General features: G+C 36.5%; 1 protein-coding gene across 1 annotated transcript; it reads left to right on the top strand.

Annotated features, from left to right (window-relative positions):
• Nucleotides 1-3,236: 3,236 nt before the first annotated feature.
• Nucleotides 3,237-24,678, top strand: LOC138336197 (aldehyde dehydrogenase family 16 member A1-like). The gene is made up of 14 exons (XM_069285552.1): nucleotides 3,237-3,394; nucleotides 6,075-6,177; nucleotides 6,703-6,829; nucleotides 7,964-8,142; nucleotides 12,736-12,998; nucleotides 13,932-14,084; nucleotides 15,223-15,420; nucleotides 15,830-15,928; nucleotides 16,269-16,511; nucleotides 17,025-17,182; nucleotides 17,489-17,656; nucleotides 19,183-19,387; nucleotides 19,705-19,890; nucleotides 22,121-24,678. The coding sequence occupies exons 1-14, from the start codon at nucleotides 3,284-3,286 to the stop codon at nucleotides 22,418-22,420; spliced, it is 2,493 nt and encodes an 830-aa protein (XP_069141653.1). The 5' UTR covers nucleotides 3,237-3,283; the 3' UTR covers nucleotides 22,421-24,678.
• The last annotated feature ends 504 nt before the right edge of the window (nucleotides 24,679-25,182 follow it).

The following is a 25,182-nucleotide window of genomic DNA, read 5'->3' as shown; positions in this document are numbered from 1 at the left end:
GTTTAGTTGTAATAGCTATATAGGAATGTCATCAAAATACACAGATTTTCACCCAAATACAAAGACTGACTCCAAATATTACACATTGTACGTACTATGTACATATTTATGATCATAAATTCTAAGCAACAATGACTTAAAAAGCACTTTTGGTACTTAAGGAAGTTTTGTATGAAGTATTGGTGAGCAATATGTTTATATATTTAATTGTAGCTTCGAAGCTACAATTATAAGTATAAACATATTACTCACTAATACTAATTATAACCGTTGATATAATTCTAATGATATGCATCATAACAACATTTTTTAAATACCAAATCAGATTTATATTCAAAATTGAAAAGTATTACTGAGTTAGTAATAGTATTGGCATACGGAAAATGTTGCAATGTGGTCCCATATTTTCTATGAAACGCAATTTAAACAACATTTATTATACAGTAATTGGTTAAAATTTAATTGATAGATTTAGGGATATGATAAAAGAATCCAATTACTAATTTACTATAATACTGTAGTGTAAATCTACATTTCTGTTGTGTTCTCTAAGACTACAGGGCTTTTTCTCATAGCTTTGGGAATATTAATAGGGCCTGTGGCTTTGAATTTGGGAAAATGGTGCACCAAAACCAAGATTAGGGAAAACTATGAAATATAGCATAACAATTAAATTTTTTTATTTCCAGTGTAGTTCATGTACTTTTTGAAGCCAATTAGCGGTTATTTAAAGCCTTAACCAACTAAGTTCATGCAATATTTTGGATAGTTTTCAAGAAACTTCGATTGTGGGAAATTTTAGGGTTGAATTGGGAAAAATTTAGAGGTTTTGCTATGGGGAATGGGGCGGATGTTCGGCCCCTAATCATGCTGGAAAAAAAGCCCTGGACTATATAATGTAAACAACAAAGACATTCATTTTTGTATAAATGTCACTTTTAAGGCTTATTTATACATTAACTGGAGAATGAATTCAAGGTACTGATTCAGAAAATTGACCAAATACACACCTAATGTCCTAATTTCAAATTTTGAAAAGTAAGTCATTCCTAAAGATCCAACTCTGATAAACATATATATATTTGGAACATGCAAATGTTTGAAATATTGCATAGACACTGGATAAAGCCGACTGTAAAACTTTTTTTTTTGTGTTGCGCTCTGGAAATTAAGTTAACACAGTTTCCAAAGTAATCTGGATCTGCTGTTATATTATTCAGTTAGTTCCAAGGCTGTTCCAACGATGCATATAGCGTCAAATAAATAATTAATATCTCATTGCAATTTAAATACAAGAAATAATTGTTATTTTTTGTTGTTCACTGTTGTATGTATGAATGTCATTTTTTGACAGATATTTCAACATGACGCGCTGAATAGTGTCATTTAAATAATTTTAGGAGGAAAATATACAACCTAATAATCCGCCATATTTTCCTATTAAAAATTCTAATTTCCCAGACATGTTAACCTTTAGTGACCAAAAAGAGGAAGATTTTTTTACTCAAAAGCAGTAGCATTGCACGCGGCATTTTTCGCGGCGTGTCAGAAATATATAAATATCAATAATATACAAAATAATTATTAAAAACATATTTTGTTAACAAATTATGTTTTAACTTTGATTATCACCCTAGGCCTTGGTGGCTCATTTTGCAATTTTTAATGTTAATTAAAGTTGTATTTCTTTTAATTTTCACCATCACAAACTCTCATAAAATATACAATGTGTGAATATGGATGCTCATATATGATGGTTCAGATCCATGAAAGCACCAATATACTATTGACATAGCGGTAAATGTCGCATGAAATATCCAACGTTTTGAAAGAACTGCCACAGTCAACGCCATGTTTCAAACTTTCGGGTAATATCGGAAAACGGAGTTGAATCACGTGACCGACATCGGTGATACCAGTATAGATCGGAACCTCCCGAGCCGTATCACGTGGTCAATATCGACAATACCCGTACAGATCAGAATAGATCGGATTAGTTCGGATGCTTCCGAGCTATTTTAAACATGCACACCTTAAAAATCAATATTTTAATTCAATTGTTTAATAACTTTGCGAATACGAACTTTACAAAAGTCGGTAAATATCGAAAGTTTAAAATTTAGAGAGGCAGAGAAAATTATGTAGAACACTCTACTTTTTCTATGCCAAAAATACAACAAGTCACAAACCATATTTTTTATTAAAACTTTAAGGCTTAAATTACCTGAATTTCCATCAGTTACGCTATTTCTCAATTTCCATGCTAAAATTGCTGTAAAAAATTATTTTTACATGTTTATTGATTTCCATATATGGTGTTTAAACAGTTTGTATATATGCAGCACTGTATGGCAATGCATGGTTATGTCTATAAGCTTTGTTTATGTCAGTTCTGTTTGTTTACAACAGAGAACTCATTCATTATGGAACACACTAAGCCCAGTTACATGTCAAAAGTTGCCTTAGGCATAGTCTAACGCAGAGTCCGATGCATCATACATGCATAGGCCCAAGTTATTATACAGCATTACAGTTTTTACAGGCGATATTAAAACTGGCACTTTATCAACTCACACACTAGGCCTAGTTCACGTTTTACCGATTGCATCAGCAACTCTGTGCTGATCCGCCTTTGTATGTTCTTAAGCTGACTATACATTCGCGTGTTCTTGACATAAACATCATACATGTGTGCTGTGTGTAATTATATATTGGGACCTACACCCGAGCCTCTGGCATGCATGCCCGAGCACGACACGGTATCCTCGGAGTTTATCGTATAAAATAACGGTCGAGACGACGGAGTTGTCATGCCAAACATGGAAAAATCTAAAATCATTAAAATCTCGTCCATTTTGAATAACAAATAAAAGAATTATTAAACATATTCCTAAATCACGTATTGCAACAGTAAACGTCCATTTTGAATAATTTTCCTATACGTCGAGAAAATGGATGCAAACGAAAGTAAAAAAATCTACGTTTCGACGAAATAAATTCCATAAAAGTATGACTTTCAAGTTTAAGTTATAGTCTTTGTATTAATTTGAAATGAAACATAAGATATTTTTGTATAAGTCAAGACACCAATATATAAAACATTTTGATTACTTTCGTGCTATTTCGAAAAGAAACTTACATGCTCCTCAGATCTCACTTTGTTTGATGGTGGCAGCCATGTTATGACGTCACGAAATGATCGGATCTTCGGAAGCCCTTGGAACTTTTGATAAATTTCCACTGACCTGTGACCTCGTGACCCCAACCTATTTCTTTTGCAAACATGGCAGCTAGCACTGTTCGTGTTGCTGCTCCTGAATCTGCGAATACTGTTGCCGAAATATTCAAAAACATGTCATATGGACCTGCACCAGAATCTGACAACGTTGTAAAGGTATACGTTATAGATGAATCCTTTTCAAATACATTTGATGTTCATGTCTAAATGAATATTCCACTTGCAGTGATAAATTTTAGCATGGCCATGGCTAGTTTTATCAACTGAACCAACAAACTTTTAACCTTATCAATCAATGTTATAATAGTAGCTGATTACATTCCAAGTTTCACAAGAGTTTGTGCACTTCAGTAATCAAGGAGCTGGGTAGTTACAGTTTATACACTTTTTTTTTAATTCTGGGTATAAACTTTGGATTATCAAATACTTCAGTTTATTTAAAGATGCTCCACCGCTGACAAATGGTATTTTTTCACTCTCAAAAACAGGAGCAGACGATTTAGTATATTTCTTCAGGTACAAAAGTTACTTACTTTACACCATTACCACCATTGAAAAGTTTGAGCTTCTAATTTTACTTCAAGTTAAAAATATGAAAAATAATTAATTGCATCCCGAAAAAATTCTGTGGAACTATATATATTCTATACTGGGTCGCGACCAGTTACCGTGATTTTTTCGAGGTTTTTTAAGGATTTTGTCAAAACTAAGGCACAGAAGGCGTTGAAAATAGACATGAATTATCTTTAGTCCAAGATACTTCAGTAACAATAGTCGCTACTTAATTTTAATAATATGTTTTTTGACGAGACGCCATTTATTTTACTGCTAATTGGTACAGTTGACGATACCTACAGGACCAGTTACTGTGATTTCAAAATAGAAAGGAAATGCGCTTTTAAAAACATGCTTATAGCACCAAAACTTAGCTTGCGTTTCATTAAAGCAACCAATATCTTTTAGTGAAATAATGTAATCGTAATGCATGGTTATTTTGGGATCCAGTGACTGATCGGCGAAAGCAGCACGAAAAAAAGGACTGTCTAAAGGTGCGTTCGATAGGTGACCAGGGAATCACTAAAAACAGGATTCAGCTCCGGGCAGGAGTAAATTTAGACAAACAAAGGTGTAGACGACCTAAAACTTACAGAAATTCACTAAATACATATTATTATTTTTTTTTTTTTTAAATGTAAACACAAGACGTATGCACCAGGTAAAAACTACCTTCTGTTTTACGATCCTGTCCATACATGCCTGATCGGTAACTTGCCATATAGATTTAATTTCTATACCCATTATTTTGCATACTTTGACTTACTTTGACGCAGACGATTTTTGAAAACAACTGACCAACAAAATAAACGATGATTTCATGAAATTTCAGGATAAATATGCAAGTAAGTCATGATTTCAAGCTATTCCCGCTATGATTGAGTGTTGCAAACTTTGATTTCAAAAGAAAAAACGTAGATTTGTGAGCAAAATCAATTTTAAGTAATATGACCTCAAGTATTCTTTTTGTTTATGTTGTGAATTGATCCGATCAGTATAAAACAAATTACTGTACATTCAAAATGCAACATAAATTAAGATTATAAAGATTTAATGACGCAGATATACATGTTCATATTAAAAAAAAGTTACATTCTTAAGAATTTATAAATGCAAATATAATATACCAGCCCTTAAATTAATTGTCACAACCATTTAAAAATGTTCGGGGCTCTGTCCTCCATTTAATCTTTTATCTGTAATGTATGCGGGTATGAATGAGTGGATTAAGTTTATAATATGGCAAGCCAGCATGACATTTATTCAAAGAGCAGTTACAATCCTTTATTTCAATGCATATATAGAAGATATCTTGATTGTGATATATAAGATATCTTATATACTATATCAGATATCTTATATAATATATGAGATATCTGTTTTTAATTAATCCTATATAAGATATCTTATATTGTATATGAGATATCTCATTTAAGTTACCTATATAAGATATTTGATATAATTGAAATTTCGTTACTATATAAGATATCTTATATGTAGGAACATGATATCAACAAAGGCCCAGAAATGAAGTCTCCCTACCCAGAAGTCTACATAGACAGCTGTACAGTAGCTGCGTACTACTACTCGTTCAGTCAGACTTTTGTTGGCTTCGCATGCTACGCAAGTATCAAGCGTTTGGTTGAACGAGACAAAAGTATGCATGTTTAGATAGGTCACCATTATAGCCAATATTTTTATTGCCGCCATGTCCGAACCGACTACTAGAGTAATTGGAATTAACTGCTTTTGCGTTTTCAATACATCGTTAAATGCAATCAAACAGCGCTTGATTATCTCTTTCAGTGCCATCTCTGTCACTGCAAACGATTCTAAGATGTGTTCTGAAGTGCTCCGAATGATGCTCAAGGGAGAAATTAGTTTCTGGTTTTAAATGCTACGAAATCTCATTCTACATAACATATCTAACATATACTATATAAGATATCTTATATAATTAGATTAAATACGGGATAGACCTCGCTCCTTCAATAAAGGCTAAATTGGCTTGCCATATTTTAACTATACATATATATATATATCAAAGAGACACAATTTAACAAAAGATGATAATTCATTGATTATTACTCGTGCCCTATCCGGGTCTTGAACTCACAATCTACGAAATGAAAAAAAAAATCCAAGGTAAAATGTTATTCAAATCACAAAATCAAAAAGAAAACCAAATCTCCCAGTCTTTTGTAACCCTTTGATATGAATTCAATGTTCACAAAACCAAAGTAAAAAATATGAAAAACATAACATAAGTTTACTTTTGTAGGCTTGGCTGGATGACCATGACAAAGCATTTGGTCTTTTCATTGATGGAAAATGGGTAAAACCAGAGGGCAGAAAGACATACACAACCAAAAACCCAGCCACAGGTAAGGTATACATTCTAAGATGTGAAACTATAGATATTGTATATGTATTATATATCTATGCAGGTTCAATATATACACATGTCATCATGTTGAAAACTTCAGTCCCTAATTTATCTGATTTCCCTGCATTTCCCTATATCTAATTTCATTTCCTGTTTTAGTCTACTAAAACTTATAACCTTAGCATCTCAATGATTACAGTCTCTCAGTAATTCTTCTTTTCATATCAATATGTAACTGCCAGTATACATGAAAGTCCTTTGTTTACTCAATCTCTAAACATTTTCAAGCTCCTTGGGCATGATTATCATACTCTATTAATTTATCTTACATACAGATGTAAGCAAATCTATGAAATTATTATCTTGTATTTCCCCTAAATCATGTCTCTTTTCCCAGTGAACTTAAATTTGACATATTCCTCCTCAACAAAACCCAGTTCACTGTGATGTTGAATAGTATATTTGAAATGATGCATGTTTACTTACAATTTGCCTAATTATGTATAAATGCATTGTGTTACAGGAGAGGTGTTGGCTACAACAATACAAGCTGAGAAACAGGATGTAGATTTAGCTGTTAAATCAGCCAAGAAAGCTTACACATCATGGAGCAAACTGAGTCCCCATGTCAGGGCCAGATACATGTACAGGTATGGGGTTGCCACCAAATGTTCTATGGTTGGATCTAGAATTAGTATTAACCTAGTAAATTCTTCTGATACGTTAATATACATGAATTAAGATGTTCTAGTATGATATTTTCTCTGGTTCAAAAGTTGCTTCAACTAGATATTCAATAGGCCCAGCAAAAGATCTGATCATGCATAATCTCAAGTTTGATAAAGGTGCTGCCTGGGTCCTGAAACTTTCAAAAATCTTCAGTTTTCTCTCTCATTATCAGAACATTACCAAGGTACCTGGGGTAATAAAAAGTCCAACATCCATAATGTATCTTATGTATAATACCACAGATTTTATATAACAATTCTTAGCATTTACAAAATTAATCATAAAGTGGTTATTACATACATATTGACATTGTGTTATATTACTGTTGTGTATAATCTCCAGTTTGAGAATTAAGACTCAGCAAATTTTTGAAAATACCTAAAGACATAAAATACTAAGAAAACTATGGCCACAAAAATAACAAATCTACTGAAAATATACTGTTAGCATCAAACTTGTGAAGTAAGATACAGTTGGTTTTGAGAAGCACATCCTATTATTCAATGCTACACAATAGACTCTATCAATATAATATTGATGTTCTCCTTCAGCATTGCCCACTCTATCAATATAATATTGATGTTCTCCTTCAGCATTGCCCACTCTATCAATATAATATTGACTTTCTCCTTCAGCATTGCCCACTCTATCAATATAATATTGATGTTCTCCTTCAGCATTGCCCACTCTATCAATATAATATTGATGTTCTCCTTCAGCATTGCCCACTCTATCAATATAATATTGATGTTCTCCTTCAGCATTGCCCACTCTATCAATATAATATTGACTTTCTCCTTCAGCATTGCCCACTCTATCAATATAATATTGATGTTCTCCTTCAGCATTGCCCACTCTATCAATATAATATTGATGTTCTCCTTCAGCATTGCCCACTCTATCAATATAATATTGATGTTCTCCTTCAGCATTGCCCACTCTATCAATATAATATTGATGTTCTCCTTCAGCATTGCCCACTCTATCAATATAATATCGATGTTCTCCTTCAGCATTGCCCACTCTATCAATATAATATTGACTTTCTCCTTCAGCATTGCCCGACATATACAGAAACACATGCGTCTGATGAGTGTCCTTGAGTCTATGGACAATGGAAAGACTTTCCGGGAGACCAGGGATGCAGATGTTCCTATAGTGGTCCGTCACTTCTATCACTATGCTGGCTGGGCCCAACTGGCTGACACAGAGATGAGGAACTGGAAGTCTGTTGGTAAGAATTGTCATTTCCATACAGGGTGATACCCATTTATTCAATCAAGTGCATCCATCTACGAGGTAATCCAGGGATAAAAGTTTAGTATCCTATTGGGATTATTTCACAATTCTTCATGTGAAAACATATGGCATTCAAGAGGTCATATACTGTTAACTTTAAATCTACTATTTGGGTTAAAATAAAAATCAATCTTAATCCTCAATATTTCAATACATGCACATGACCATGTCATTTTAAAGGTAGGTTTCGCCCAATGAAATATAAAGACTACGAAATTGAAATTTATCCTATACATAGATATAATCTTCAGATCATTTTCAATGCATACAGCGAACAATATGGGTGGTCAGTTGCCTAGCTTGACCAGGAAAATACTTCTCTAAAAATAGAGCGAAGTCAAGCTTTACATAGAACATGACATATTTTTTCGAAAACGAGGCCGCAGCAACAAACGGAAGCGTGCAACAAAATGTCAAGATGTCAGATAGAAGTGACAGTCTTGCCACGGCATGTTTAGTTAAAATACAACAACAACAAATCGAAGTGCGAGGGACTGTTTATACATATCATATAATCTAAAACACTTCATGTTACTTACATACGCTCGCTAACTTTGTACACCAAATATACATGTAGTTAGTCTGCGGCTATCTGTGCGCTGGCATATGCTTATGTGTTGAAATTTAACTCACCACGTGCAATGCCGTTACACGAGTCCCAACAGATCTCGGCAAGTTCCGCTTGAGATGTGGCTTCTGTTTCTTCTATTGCTACATGCCATCTCTGAATTTAAATCCCTATAGATCTATCCTAGGGTGCTACCGAATCCATTATAATTTCCTCCACTTTGTTGCCGATTCAGATATATTTTTTTCATCTCACACACTTTTGTTCAGCCATTTTGTTTACTTTTAGTGCGTGACAATGCGCATGCGCCAAACTTCGACAACGCAATCCATCGCAGCTTCATTTGCATATTATTTTGTCTGACGGACACCGTAATATTCCGAAGAGTTTCCTTCAATTTTGTATTCAAGACACATTTGTTCAATCTCAAACACATAAAGAAATTAAATTGAGATATTTTAATATGTTTTTTCATCTTTTCTTCCGCTTATCGCATTTCACAAAAAAATATTTATTTGGTTTGGCGAAACCTACCTTTAAACTTTTTATGCACATTTGTACATATAAGTATTTCTGATAGTCACATATAGTCACATATATATATATGGAAGTAATGAACTGGTTGACAAAATGAAACATTTGAAGAAGTACACATCATTAAAACAATAGCTACAGATACATGTGTACATTTTGGATAAACATTATACACCAATAATGTATTGCAAATTAGGCAAATGTTTTATCAAATATATACTAAGTGGATGATTAAAGACATTGTTTGTAACTGCAGGTGTTATTGGTGCTATTGTTTGTTACTCCAGGTGTGATTGGTGCTATTGTTTGTTACTCCAGGTATTATTGGTGCTATTGTTTGTTACTCCAGGTGTGATTGGTGCTATTGTTTGTTACTCCAGGTGTGATTGGTGCTAGTTGTGTTAATTGTTTATTTTTGTACTCCAGGTGTGATTGGTGCTATTGTTTGTTACTCCAGGTGTTATTGGTGCTATTGTTTGTTACTCCAGGTGTGATTGGTGCTATTGTTTGTTACTCCAGATGTGATTGGTGCTATTGTTTGTTACTCCAGGTATTATTGGTGCTATTGTTTGTTACTCCAGGTGTGATTGGTGCTATTGTTTGTTACTCCAGGTGTTATTGGTGCTATTGTTTGTTACTCCAGGTGTGATTGGTGCTATTGTTTGTTACTCCAGGTGTGATTGGTGCTATTGTTTGTTACTCCAGGTGTGATTGGTGCTATTGTTTGTTACTCCAGGTGTTATTGGTGCTATTGTTTGTTACTCCAGATGTGATTGGTGCTATTGTTTGTTACTCCAGGTGTGATTGGTGCTATTGTTTGTTACTCCAGGTGTGATTGGTGCTATTGTTTGTTACTCCAGGTGTTATTGGTGCTATTGTTTGTTACTCCAGATGTGATTGGTGCTATTGTTTGTTACTCCAGGTGTTATTGGTGCTATTGTTTGTTACTCCAGGTGTGATTGGTGCTACTCCAGGTGTTATTGGTGCTATTGTTTGTTACTCCAGATGTGATTGGTGCTATTGTTAGCTCACCTGGTCCAAAGGACCGAGGTGAGCTTATGGGATACCGCAGCGTCCGGCGTCCGGCGTCCGGCGTCCGGCGTCCATCAACAATCGACTTCTTCTCCATAACTGCTGGTCGGATTTCAACAAAATTTGACTGGTAGCATCCTTATGGGCTACTAACTGAAAATTGTACAAATGATGGGGCTGACCCCCCGGGGGCCTGAGGGGCTGGGCCAAAAGGGGTCAATTTGGCTATTTCCATATAAACGACTTCTTCTCTGAAACCAAGCATGGGATAGCACCCATAATGCAATGGTAGCATCCTTATAAGGTGGGGATTCAAAATTGTACAAATGATGGGGCTGACCCCCTGGGGGCCTGAGGGGCGGGGTCAAATGGGGTCAATTTGGCTATTTCCATATAAACGACTTCTTCTCTGAAACCAAGCATGGGATAGAACCTATAATGCAATGGTAGCATCCTTATAGGGTGGGGATTCAAAATTGTACAAATGATGGGGCTGACCCCCCGGGGGCCTGAGGGGCGGGGTCAAATGGGGTCAATTTGGCTATTTCCATATAAACGACTTCTTCTCTGAAACTAAGCATGGGATAGAACCTATAATGCAATGGTAGCATCCTTATAGGGTGGGGATTCAAAATTGTACAAATGATGGGGCTGACCCCCCGGGGGCCTGAGGGGCGGGGTCAAATGGGGTCAATTTGGCTATTTCCATATAAACGACTTCTTCTCTGAAACTAAGCATGGGATAGCACCCATAATGCAATGGTAGCATCCTTATAGGGTGGGGATTCAAAATTGTACAAATAATGGGGCTGACCCCCCGGGGGCCTGAGGGGCGGGGTCAAAAGGGGCCAATTAGGCTATTTCCGTATAAACGACTTCTTCTCTGAAACCAAGCATGGGATAGCACCCATAATGCAATGGTAGCATCCTTATAGGGTGGGGATTCAAAATTGTACAAATGATAGGGCTGACCCCCCGGGGGCCTGAGGGGCGGGGTCAAAAGGGGTTAATTTGGCTATTTCCGTATAAACGACTTCTTCTCTGAAACTAAGCATGGTATAGCACTCATAATGCAATGGTAGCATCATTATAGGGTGGGGATTCCAAATTGTGCAAATGATGGGGCTGACCCCCCGGGGGCCTGAGGGGCGGGGTCAAAAGGGGTTAATTTGGCTATTTTCATATAAATGACTTCTTCTCTGCAACTAAGCATGGTATAGCACCCATTATGCAATGGTAGCATCATTATAGGGTGGGGATTCCAAATTGTGCAAATGATGGGGCTGACCCCCCGGGGGCCCTGAGGGGCGTGGTCAAAAGGGGTCAATTTGGCTATTTCCATATAAACGACTTCTTCTCTGAAACTAAGCATGGTATAGCACCCATAATGCAATGGTAGCATCCTTGTAGGCTGGGGATTTCAAATTATGCAAATGATAGGGCTGACCCCCCGGGGGCCTGAGGGGCGGGGTCAAAAGGGGTCATTTTGGCTATTTCCATATAAATGACTTCTTCTCTGCAACTAAGCATGGTATAGCACCCATAATGCAATGGTAGCATCCTTGTAGGCTGGGGATTCCAAATTTAGCAAATGATAGGGCTGACCCCCGGGGGCCTGAGGGGCGGGGTCAAAAGTGGTCAATTTCCATATAAATGACTTTTTATCTGCAACTTAACATGGGATTGCACTCATAATGCAATGGTTACATCCTTATAGGGTTTGGATTCAAAATTTTGCAAATGATGGGGCTGACCCCCCGGGGGCCTGAAGGGTGGGGTCAAAAGGGGTCAATTTGGCTATTTCCATATAAACGAGTTCTTCTCTGCAACTAAAAATGGAAGAGCACTTATAATGCAATGGTAGCATCCTAATAGGGTTGGGATTTGAAATTGTACAAATGATAGGGCTGACCCCTGGGGCCTGAAACGGCAATAGATGCGAGGTCAAAAAGGTCAATTAGGCTACTATTTTCATATAAATTACTTTGTCTCTGAACCTATGTATTGGATAGCATATTTGTATGGTATCAATAGCATCATTGTATGGTTGTGATTCAAAATTAAACTTTGGGAGTCAATTTTGCTTATTTTTCTAATTGTCAGAGTATTGTGATAATTACTAACAAAAAACCAGGTGAGCGATACAGGCCCTCTGGGCCTCTTGTTTGTTACTCCAGGTGTGATTGGTGCTATTGTTTGTTACTCCAGGTGTGATTGGTGCTATTGTTTGTTACTCCAGGTGTGATTGGTGCTATTGTTTGTTACTCCAGGTGTGATTGGTGCTATTGTTTGTTACTCCAGGTGTGATTGGTGCTATTGTTTGTTACTCCAGGTGTGATTGGTGCTATTGTTTGTTACTCCAGGTGTGATTGGTGCTATTGTTTGTTACTCCAGGTGTGATTGGTGCTATTGTTCCCTGGAATTTTCCCTTGATGTTACTGACGTGGAAAATTGCCCCAGCATTGGCCATGGGGAACACTGTAGTGTTGAAACCTGCAACCTACACTCGGCTGTCTGCTCTTCTATTGGCTGAAATCTGCGCTGAGGCTGGACTGCCACCTGGTGTCTTTAATGTACTCACAGGAAGTGGGGCCATGGGGAGCCAACTCGCGGATCACGAGGATGTGGATAAAGTGGCATTTACCGGTTCTACAGGGGTAAGTAGTCGTTGAGTGGGGATAGTAAGGATTGACTGGGTTTTAAGGGAGAGGTAGGGATTTACAGTGTAAGTAACGGTAGCTTTAAGTTTTCTCCAATAAAGATAATGATGTTGTAACTAGGAGCATCCATTAAACAATGGGTTATAAAATTCATTAAGATACATTTCCAATCTAATTAAAATACAGATCCTTATAACCACTCCGTTATATAAAGGATCTGACAATAGCCCATAGGGGGTCACGTCCAGATGACCTTTATACCACGTGGTCTTCATATGAGATACATTTTCTACACCTTGTCACTTCTATTGAAAACGATATTTCGTCCCAGTATACATATACAATTAGCTTTATTGTGCTCTTTAGGCGAGATGACTACATAAACCAAAATAATTCTGACAGTTCTTCAAACTATTTCGTCCCTGAAATTCACTGTCAAAATTTTGCAAGTAGCAATTTGATTGGCCATTTCCAAAGGTCACCTGGACATGACCCCTAATGGGATATTCTCAGATCCTCTTATCAAACGTAGTGATAATAAGGATCTGTATTTCAATCAGATTGATAAATTTCTTACCTATATTCATGGTTGCAGGATTCAATTTATTAGTTTAACTAGCCAAATAGCCGAAGAAGTTATGTCATCGGTTCCTAGGGTCCCAAATTACCTGTGTATAGAGGCCACCTGGCTATAAAGACCATTTTTCCTCTGTGCCTCGGGTAGTCCTTACAGGCAGGTTTGGCTGTACAATGTCATTTCTTTAAGTCCATGAGGAAAAAAAATCTCCACTTTATGTACATATGTACTTATTGACTACCATTATGATTTATGTATTGACTATGTTATAAAATTGCCTCTGTCCAGTTAGCATTCATATTGGCTATGAATGCCAACTGAAAGACGTTCAATGCTTAAATTGTATTGACTAGGTTGGCCAGACCCTGAGGCGTCTGATAGCAGGTTCAGGTAAGAAGTTATCCCTGGAGTTAGGAGGGAAGTCCCCCGTGGTGGTGTTTGAGTCCGCTGACCTGGACAGTACAGTGGAGGGTGTAGTGGACGCTATCTGGTTCAACCAAGGACAGGTATAGTGTAATGCAGAATGGTCAGCTATATTCATAATGAATAATGATTTAAGTCCAGGAACATGAAATATAATCTGTATGTATATACTTTCAATACATTGTTTTAAAAATTCAACAAAATACTTTGAATTAATCTGGGTATTCAAGTTAAAGGAGTTTTAGTAAACTGGCTTTAACTGTAATCTTTGAATTGAATGATACATGTAGTTAAAATCTTTTGTTACTGAAATAATTTCTGTGATGTAATTTCCTCTTGGAGTGATATAATCTATAGTATAGTTTATACTTTACCTGATTGTAATGCCGTGATTGCCTAACCGTTGAAAAATTACTGATGTAATACCTCGGTAAGTTGTGCGACAGATATTATCCACAGATCGAGTGGTTCTGTCAATCGTCTTGGGTTTACAAAGCCTACCTGTTGCAAAGCAATAGAACGATTGAGCAGAGTTTATCAGACAATGTGTTGCAACAAGCGCGTTAAATCTGCGAGATTTAGCTAGATAGGCAATATGGCAGCGCCTGATAAGAAAAGGTGTGCGGAAGATCTTAAGCTAATGGGAGTCACCGCCATTAGATCTAGTATATGCAGAAGATCTTGGTGTCTGATGTTACATTCGTTTGTATCAATCAAAATGGTTTTCAAATCTAAGTGGTTTTGCACTGTGTTTGGAGTTTTGCAATGTGTTTGATGTACCGACATCAGGGCTTTCTGCTTCGCACTTCATTTTGCTTTTGCTCTCTGGTGTTTGTAATTTTATTATCTGGTCATTAACATCTGCTTTGACACTTCAGGGATGGTCATCTCCCTTACCTAGTGTGGGCGTAAGCTAAAAAAACACATATCTCTTGGCTAGTTATCGCAACACTAAATATATTTAACTCTTCTTTAAAAGCAAACAATCCAGCGATTTTATGAAGTTTTCACTTTGAACTTCTCTCGCTATCACCCTGAACACTGCAGTCCTATGAATATGATCTATCACATGCGAGTCACACATTTAACTCACGTCTAGCATTATATTGTAGCCAAGGCAATAAGTATTGTGCAAGTTACGCGGCGAGTACATCACTGTCACCGTCAATGGTTAGGCAATCATGGCAGTAAGTATTTGTTTACCTGGTGTTTGATTGACAGGTATGCAGTGCCGGATCCCGTCTCCTGGTTCAGGAGTCTATCCATGATAAATTAGTTGCCAAGTTAAAGGAACGCCTTACACATTTCCGGGTTGGAAACTCCTTAGATAAAGGAATGGACATGGGAGCCATTGTAGATGAATCACAGAGACGCTCAATACAGGAATATGTAGACTCGGCTCGCAAAGAAGGAGCAGAGGTAAGGTCATCAAAGGTCATGGGCATTAATGGTACAATTGTATGGTGTAGCTATAAAGCAGATGTGCCATATATGTACTGTGCCATCTGAACATCCTAATCGGCATTACATTTGGCATCAAAAATTATGTAAGAGCATGTAGTAATGAGAGGCAAGGACATGAGTAGATAAGAGGATGCCAGGTCACTAAACCTGTGTAGTAGTCCATGTCAACAAGTAATAGCCCCACAAAATAAACTCTAATGTTTGACATTAAATGATAATATTGAAAACTAATTTTGTTTGAAATAGATTTAAACCTAGAAAATTACCCTGATGACTTCAGTAATATTAGATTATCAATCACGGACTTACCTTAACAGATAAGACACCATGTAGTAGTTATGATTATATCTGTCTTCCTCCACAGGTATTCCAGATTGAGTCCTCTATCCCCAGTAACGGATGTTTCTACCCTCCTACCATCATCACCAATGTACAGACTGTCTCCAGGGTCGTCGTAGAAGAGGTTTGTATTCATATTCTGTACACTATTTCTTGACTTCCTAGAATTTGCTGTACTGTATATATATCGTAACATTTTATTGGTAGACCAGTTCATGTGGCCCCAGAATATTTAAAATTGAAATGCGTTGCAAACAAGCAATTCATTATTTTTTCCCTTCTTTTAACTACAAACCTTCTTCAATGTTTATGCTAAACATTGTATCTGTAAAATCAAATGTTGACCTTTCTAATCTTTGAGCTCATGCTGAATTTACAAATATTGAATTCTTACTTTCCAGACATTGGGACATGATGTTTTGGCACCTATTTAAATAAAGAAGGATGAAATATTTACTTTTCAGATCTTTGGGCCTGTCCTGGTAGTGCTGCCATTCAGAACGACCAAGGAGGCTATAACACTGGCCAACAATACCATCTACGGCCTGGGAGGCAGTGTGTGGACCGAGAATGTGTCGCTGGCTATGGAAGTGGCACTGTGTATCAAGGCAGGCACTATCTGGATCAACTCACACAATCTGTTTGATGCTGCTGCCGGATTTGGTGGTTACAGACAGAGTGGTTACGGACGAGATGGTGGCAAGGAGGTTGGTTTGTTGCTAAGTAACCATTAGTCTTTAATGAATAAAATATGAAGATAAGTTGCTACAACATTAGTGTAAGAATGATATATGAGAGGATACTGTAAGTTAGACCTAGGTATTTCTATAAACAAAGCTGTTTTGTGCTATATATTGCAATTCTCATGTCGTGATGTGAAGTATGATGATAAAACATCAACTGGCTGAAATAACCCTGACTGATAAGATCTACATGAATTAAATCCACAAAATAAAAAGATATTGAAGCATAATTATCATGAATTCTCTGCCCTGCTGCCATACCTTAACAAAGTTATTGGTTCAGGGTGGTGTAAAACCATCTGAGAAATCTGATGCTTATTTCATTTCAATTGCAAACAATAAGCCATAAAAGGTTCTTTCTATGCTTGTTCAGAGTCTCTGGGATTGTACACACTTATTAGACAGAAATTAAAATTAACAACAGTTTCATTCTTTCTTTTCATCTTAATCGGACTCACGTAGAATATTTTTCTGTAGGGTTTGTATGAATATGTCCGGCCTACCTGGGAAGATCGACCGAGGCCACCAAAGATTGCCCTTGACATAAAAAAGTTTGGTTCGACTGTGGCTCAGCGCCCTACTATAGGGGAAGGACAGGATACCAACATCAGCATGGATGGGGTTAACATGCCAGGGTAAGAAAGGAGTTCAGGGATTAGTGACGTCGCAAGGCATACATTGTCTGTGAATTGAAGGGATTCCTAATATTCTTCTGACAGTCAGATTAATTTGATAAGTCCATTACTAAAAGCGTAAAATGAATCTGTTAATTTGATGTTGGGTATCAATTATACATTAATAATTGAGCTGTGTTGAGGCTTCTATGTGTAACGCTCAGAATTGATACATTTTATATATTTGGTATATGTCAAAGCACAATAACATTAATCTGCAATATCAGAAAGAATTCATGATCATATGTAATATCATCTTGGTTACAGAATTGACAGGACCTACAAGATGTACTATGGCGGTGCACAGAAGAGACCTGATGCTCCCTATGCAAGGGCAGTGGTTGGTGCTAATGGAAAGGTCGTAGGTCATGTTGGTGAGGGTAACAGGAAAGACGTCAGAAATGCAGTCGAAGCAGCTCATAAAGCATTCCCAGGGTAGGCACTGTTAATTATAGAAACAGTCTAGGTAGCTCATAAAGCATTCCGCGGGTAGGCACAGTTAATTATAGAAACAGTCTAGGTAGCTCATAAAGCATTCCGCGGGTAGGCACAGTTAATTATAGAAACAGTCTAGGTAGCTCATAAAGCATTCCGCGGGTAGGCACAGTTAATTATAGAAACAGTCGAGGTAGCTCAAAAAGCATTCCGCGGGTAGGCACAGTTAATTATAGAAACAGTCTAGGTAGCTCATAAAGCATTCCACGGGTAGGCATAGTTAATTATAGAAACAGTCGAGGTAGCTCATAAAGCATTCCACGGGTAGGCACTGTTAATTATAGAAACAGTCGAGGTAGCTCATAAAGCATTCTGCGGGTAGGCAATGTCAATTACAGAAACAGTCGAGGTAGCTCATAAAGCATTCTGCGGGTAGGCAATGTCAATTATAGAAACAGTCTAGGTAGCTCATAAAGCATTCCACGGGTAGGCACAGTTAATTATAGAAACAGTCGAGGTAGCTCATAAAGCATTCCGCGGGTAGGCACTGTCAATTATAGAAACAGTCGAGGTAGCTCATAAAGCATTCCGCGGGTAGGCACTGTTAATTATAGAAACAGTCGAGGTAGCTCATAAAGCATTCCACGGGTAGGCACAGTTAATTATAGAAACAGTCGAGGTAGCTCATAAAGCATTCCGCGGGTAGGCACTGTTAATTATAGAAACAGTCTAGGTAGCTCATAAAGCATTCCGCGGGTAGGCACTGTTAATTATAGACACAGTCTAGGTAGCTCATAAAGCATTCCACGGGTAGGCACTGTTAATTAGGTCATCTGTTCTTATTTTTCGGGTCGATCGAAATCCAAGATGGCCCCCACAGCCGCCATCTTGAAAACACATTTCGCACTTCTTCTCAAGTTCTACAGGTGCGATTAGGCTGAAACTTGCATGAAATGATCCTGACATGGTCCCGACAAAGTGTTGTTATTTTTCGGGTCAATCCAAAATCAAAGATGGCCGCCACTGTCGCCATTTTGAAAACACATTTTGAACTTCTTCTCAAGTTCTATCGGTGCGATTTGGCTGAAACTTGCATGAAATGATCCTGACATGGTCCCGACAAAGTGTTGTTATTTTTCAAGTTGATCCGAAATCCAAAGTGTTGTTACATCTCTGGTTGATCCCAAATCAAAGATGGCTACCATGACACTATATCTAATTAATTTCCTATATGATTATTGCCAAGGTAGTCGGATGACTGTTAAGGCCCTTGGGCCTCTTGTTATAGAAACAGTCGAGGTAGCTCATGTAGCATCAACTTTGCTAGCCAAGGATATTCAGTTTAATACTGTCCTGAAAACCTTGGAGGATCTTGCATTTTGTTGTCATTTTACTGCCACAATATGATGCTTTTGTCCAGTCTATTGCAAAGTTCTTGGCTTTTAACTTAAAAGATTTGATAGTGGAAAGAAATTGTTTTAAATTCTTAGATTTCATTTCATAAGAATTGTTTTATTTATGACTAGGTGGGGTAAGAGAGCAGCTCACAACCGAGCTCAGATCACATACTACATGGCTGAGAACCTGGAGTTACGACGGGATGAAGTGGCTACGAGGATCAGTCAAATGACAGGGCAGACCCTAGACGAGTGTCGTACTGAAGTAGACCTGTCGGTAAAACGTCTGTTCCACTGGGGCGCTTACTGTGATAAATATGGTGGAAATGTCCAGGTTAGTCTTACCTGTCTGTGACATGCCTATTACAGTATTTAAAGACAGGAAGGAGATTTTATATGTTAAAAAGCAACCATACAATATACATAATCCTTTTGTTCAAAGCATGTGATGGACCTCACATATATATATATTTCAGTGTAGAGATTTGTTCCAAGCTTTAGTCATACATCCAACAAAGAAATCAAACTAGTTTTACAATAAAATGTTTTCCTTCTATTTCACCAAGAATTAAAAGCTGGTTATGGAATAAGTATGGAATTAAAATTTGAAATGAAAACTATAAAATATCTACCCCTTTTGACCTTGAACAGGAGACAACCCTTTATGGGGCCACAGTAAAAATCCACGAGCCTGTGGGTGTGATCGGCATTGCCTGTCCAGATGACTACCCTCTCCTTGGTTTTGTGTCCCTGTTCGCCCCGGCCGTTGTCAGGGGCAACACAATCGTCATCGTCCCTAGCCAGAAGTATCCAATCTCTGCTCTGGATCTCTATCAGGTATGGCGATGTTACATTATCATGTGGAACAGCCAATCAAAAGTATGATACAGTAAGGAGGCTTAAATGCTACTCTGAATAAAGTATTGAGAAATTATATCAATCAAGAATGATATTTGTTAAAAATCACCACCATAAAATTTCCATTATAGGAAACTAAAGGAAATAATAATGTATCATTTTAGGTCATCTGACCCGAACGGTCATGATGACCTATAGTCATCATGCACCGTCCATCGTCGTCCGTCATGCCCCGTGGGTAAACTTTTCATTCAAACGACTTCTTCTCATTAACCATAAGGAACAAAGAACTCATATTTGGCCTGTAGTATGCTGGGATGAAGGGCTACCAAAATTGTTAAAATCAATGACCTTGACCAACTTTCAAGGTCACAGGGGTTAAATTGGCTATAATTTTTGAACGACTTCACCTAACTAACCGAAAGGTACAGGGTACTCATATTTGGCCTGTTGTATGCTGGGATAAAGGGTGACCAATGTTGAGAAAATGAATTACCTTGACCTACTTTCAAGGTCACAGGGGTCAAATAGGCTAAAATCTTTGAACAACTTTTTCTCATTAACTGTAAGGTTCAGGATACTCATATTTGCCCCGTGTTATGCTGGGATAAAGGGTGACCAAAGTTGTGAAAATGAATGACCTTGACCTTATTTCAATGAATGACCCTTGATCTAATTAATTTCCTGTACAGCTAATACCAGGTAGTCAGATGACCATTAAGGCCCTTGGGCCTCTTGTTTCACCACTGAGAGGTATTTCATATAAGATGGTTTTGTTTTTCAGATGAATTGATTTTAATTATTTCAGTGTAAACTTGTGAACCTAACTAGATTTGCCCTCTCCTACTTCTAGAAGGTATCTTCTGATCACTTGATTTGTAGCTCTTCTGTTTCTGTCTTTTTGTCCCTCTTCTGTCAACAAGATGGAAGATCTTCTGAGTGCTGATTGAGTCTCTGTTTTGAGTTGAGCACATATAAGATTTGATTATAAACACCTCAGCCCTTGAAAATGTAGTTTAACCATTTCGGCTTTTTCAGGAATAATGTTAACATGATTGTTTATTACTTGTACAGACATGTTAACCCTACCGATTCAGGCGGAAGTCTACAGCTTTTGAGGCTGATGTTCCGCCTACCGCTTTAATATCCAAATATTCCGATTTCTGCAAAACATCTTCTTAATTTTTTTTCTTCCAATTTCTGAAATTTTTATAGTCAGTTGGGGCTGCCATGGCGGCTTCAAAATGCATACCAGACAGAGTAGGGGGACTGGCTTGATAATTAAGTAAACAAAGGAGGTGTGAACACTCCATGCCAACACCCACTGGTGCTAATTAGCAGCCTGGGGCTAGTTCCACCTTGGCTTGGTGGTGTCACTTGTGTCTGAGTGTAACGATGTGTATTACGTAGGCCTACCGTAAGGAAACAATCATCTGGCCTTTCAATCAATTTTGTGCTTAAAACAAGTAAGCATCATTTCAAAAACAAACACTACTTATAATTGAAATTAATTACTCACGTTTTTAATGTAAAATAGGCGTATATAGTGTGTGCTGAAAGTAATAGGCCTAAGCAGTGCAATCGTAATGGCTGCCATTTTGGAATGGGGTGATTCTCATATAGAAGAGCCGATTTGGTGAAAAAAAATCAGGATTTTACTAAAAAATAAAAACTTATTTTTTTTGCAGGGGGATTATTTCTCTAGAACATTCGTGTAAATTTTAGAAACAAATATTTGTATTTTTTCTTGCATAAATCAAAAGAGAATGAGTCCAGTATGTATAAAAAAAAGTGAAAAAAAGTAGACAAAATGTATATTTAAAAAAGTTGATAAATAGCATTTAAATAAAAGTATACAATATATTTATTGGCATCTTTTTTTCATCTTCTAAATGTAATGTAAGCCTTAATTAACATTAAAAATGCAAAATGAGCAACCAATTAAGGCCTATGGTAATAATCAAAGTTAAAACATAATTTGTTAACAAAATATGCTTTTGTAATTATTTTGCTTATTATTGATATTGTATATCTCTGACACGCCGCGAAAAATGCCGCGTGCAATGCTACCGCTTTTGAGTCAAAAATCTACCTCTTTTTGGTCACCAAAGGTTAACATGTCTGCATGTATATGTATTGTATGTCATGTCAGTGGTCTATAAATATCCTGAAGTCAATGATATAAACTGTAAACCTGTTTTTTCCACAGATATTTGATACGTCTGATCTGCCTGGCGGTGTCGTGAATATTCTGACGGGAGACAAAGACCACCTGACTAAGTATCTGGTAGAACATCAGGATGTCCAGTCCATGTGGTACTTCGGCAGCGCGGAGGGGTCAGGATTTGTGGAGTATACCTCGGCCGAAAATGTGAAGAGAACGTGGGTAAATTACGGGCTGGATCGTGACTGGAAAGACTCAGAACAAGGCGAGGGTGAAGAGTTCTTATACCAGTCTGTACAGTGTAAAAACATCTGGATTCCGATGGGAGACACATTTGCTAACTAAGATTGGATATTAGGGGAATGAGAGGAGATTGGGAGGAAATCAGAACTAAACATCTAATCAGTGCTAATCAATACAAAGTGCTAGTCTGTTCTTCTAACCTGAAAAGAACATTTTGTTTTTCATCAAAAATTATATAGTTTTGTGTTTTGAAGACACCTTATTGCATCATATCAAACATAAATATGACTGTAAATACTTCCAAGTATTCAAATATTTGTTTGATTTATCATATATAGAACTGATTCTGCTGCTGAAAGATTTATTCAGAAGGTATCAATGTATATAGATGTATATAACTTTTGGAAAGGTACTGATGTAATTATGTAACAGGAGAGGGTATACAAGTATACATATACAATCATTATAATTATACACAGAATCTCACTCTATATTCAATAACTTCCATATACTAATTTTTTTTTACTTAAGATAGAAGTCTTTGATTTTTAAACTGAATGCTAGTCATTTTTTATTAGAATGTATAAATACTCTAGGATCGTTAAAGGCGTTTGATATTTGTTCTAATGTATTTGAATGCAGTACTGGTGTCTTCTTGTTTCTTATCTTGTTTGATAGTAGTATGTGATAGTGGAGAACTAATAGATTTAACTGTTAATGGGTGTTGTTATGACTATATTAAACCTGTATAAACATTCATGTGAAGAACAGACAAGATGGTTGTTAAACTTGTAAAGGTAATCACTTACAGCAATAGGAAAATTGTAATGAATAATTTGTCTGCTTTTATAAGCAGTACCTTCAATATTGCATTTTGCAAATATTGGCATTGAAAGAAATGCTGGCTATCCATTAAGGGGAGGTAATTACCCACCTAAACTTATAATGTATTTTTTAAAAGTTGATTATCAGTCACCGTGATAGCTTTTCTTTAATGGGTAATCTTTCTTGATGTTAAAATGATCCGTCCTTTCGACAAACACCAAGTTGTGTTGGAGACCCTGTTCTGTATTTTCACCTGGGTGATAATTTAGTGGTCCAGCTGTTTCAAGTATGTCCTACATTACAGTGTTTCTGTTTTGAGTAAGTATTGTTTTAATAATTAGTATTATTTGCCAGCAGTCCCAAACCTTTTACTTTAGCATTGGTATACCATATAATACTTTACTGATTATTTAGAAATGATGTTCTTAAAACGATTAGACCATTACTTTACCATAAGCCAAAGTTGTTTGTTAAGGGTCTTATCCACGTAATATATTGTGTATACTATAGAGAAACTGCTCTGAATGTACAGGCTCTAAGATACACTAAAATACAAATGGTCTTACACATGTTGTTCTCTTATCTGTTCTTAGGTACTAGATTTTCCCATCATCTTTTAATTTCTATTTGTTTGAAACTCTTATAATCAAATGTTACAAAATCAATATCTGCTCCAAGAAAAGATAACTAGAATGTAATGAAAACCTCAACTAAATTGTATGATGGTACAGAAAATATCTGATGTTTCATTGCTGTGTTTGTATGGGTGGGACTACGTATGTAGTTTTACATAATATGATGTAGTGTCTTTACTGGCACTTTATAAGTTCTTGCCTTATTTAATTACTGAATTAAAATGGCATTAGTTGTAATACTGATGAGAGACTGCCTTAAATTACAATGACATGAATTGTAATATTGAGTAGAGGTAACATTCATTTTTTATATGTGGTTGGTATATAAGACTTTCTTGTAGATTTTTTCACATATTTTTCAGTATTAATTTCTAAACCGGTAATTTGTTTTTATATTGAGTACATTGACCAAACGTAATTTGATTGTTTTATATAAGGTAAATGACTTTCACATTATTATTGAACTGAGACCTTGGCCTAATTTTTGTTGTAAAAAGCATAGTTGACTATACATACTGTATACATTGTATTTGCAACAGAATACCAGCTTTTTGAATCAAGACAATTACTAATCTCAGATGTCTTTGTGAGATAATTTTTATTGCTTTAAATTTTGAATGCATGGAAAATATTACGTGTGACAAAATCATTGGTGAAGTTGTTATTGCATAGGAAAAAAATCAGTGATAGAATTTATTTGAAGGTACAGGTATATCATCTGTTTTTAGGATTATAAAGGAACAACAAAAGATAAAAAAAAATTCGGTATATCATTTTAGTCTATGAGTCTTTATAGTTTTTAAAAATTGATTATCATGTACTTATTAATGATCAGATTTGTTCATGATTCAATAAATGTGATATATCCTACGAAAATATGAATAAAATTATGTAACTTTTTACGTTATGTTGTGTCTTTTGAATCTGAATTACAATGTGTTTATATCATATTTGTACTTTTGAATACAGTCACAAAGAAAAACAGGTACATCTTCCATGGGGGGGGGGGGGAAATACACACTCAAAGATGACAAAAAACAACATGATTTGTCCTACCGTATTCGACCCAATAAGCACCCAGGGCATTTAAAAAAATTGAAAAAGTGCTAATAAGACGAAATTATTGCAAATCTATACAGTTTTGTGTGGCTTTGGTCGGGCAATTGGAATAAAGGCCTCAAAAATGAGGAGGGCGCTTATAGGGACATGGGCGCTTATTGGGTCGAATATGGTAAAACTGAAAAAATGTTCATATCATGATCTAGCTGTTGATAATAATCTACCTGTTGATTACCAGTATAACATGCCTGGGACTTGAACCTTGGTCTTCAACTCTCGACAAATGTCGGGTATATTTGTCGGGTACTACTCTAACCACTTTGACATACATAAAAGCTACCTTAT

This window comes from Argopecten irradians, chromosome 1 (genome assembly GCF_041381155.1).
Source record: "Argopecten irradians isolate NY chromosome 1, Ai_NY, whole genome shotgun sequence".
Lineage (NCBI taxonomy): Eukaryota > Metazoa > Mollusca > Bivalvia > Pectinida > Pectinidae > Argopecten > Argopecten irradians.
This window is presented reverse-complemented; position numbering and strand designations above follow the sequence as displayed.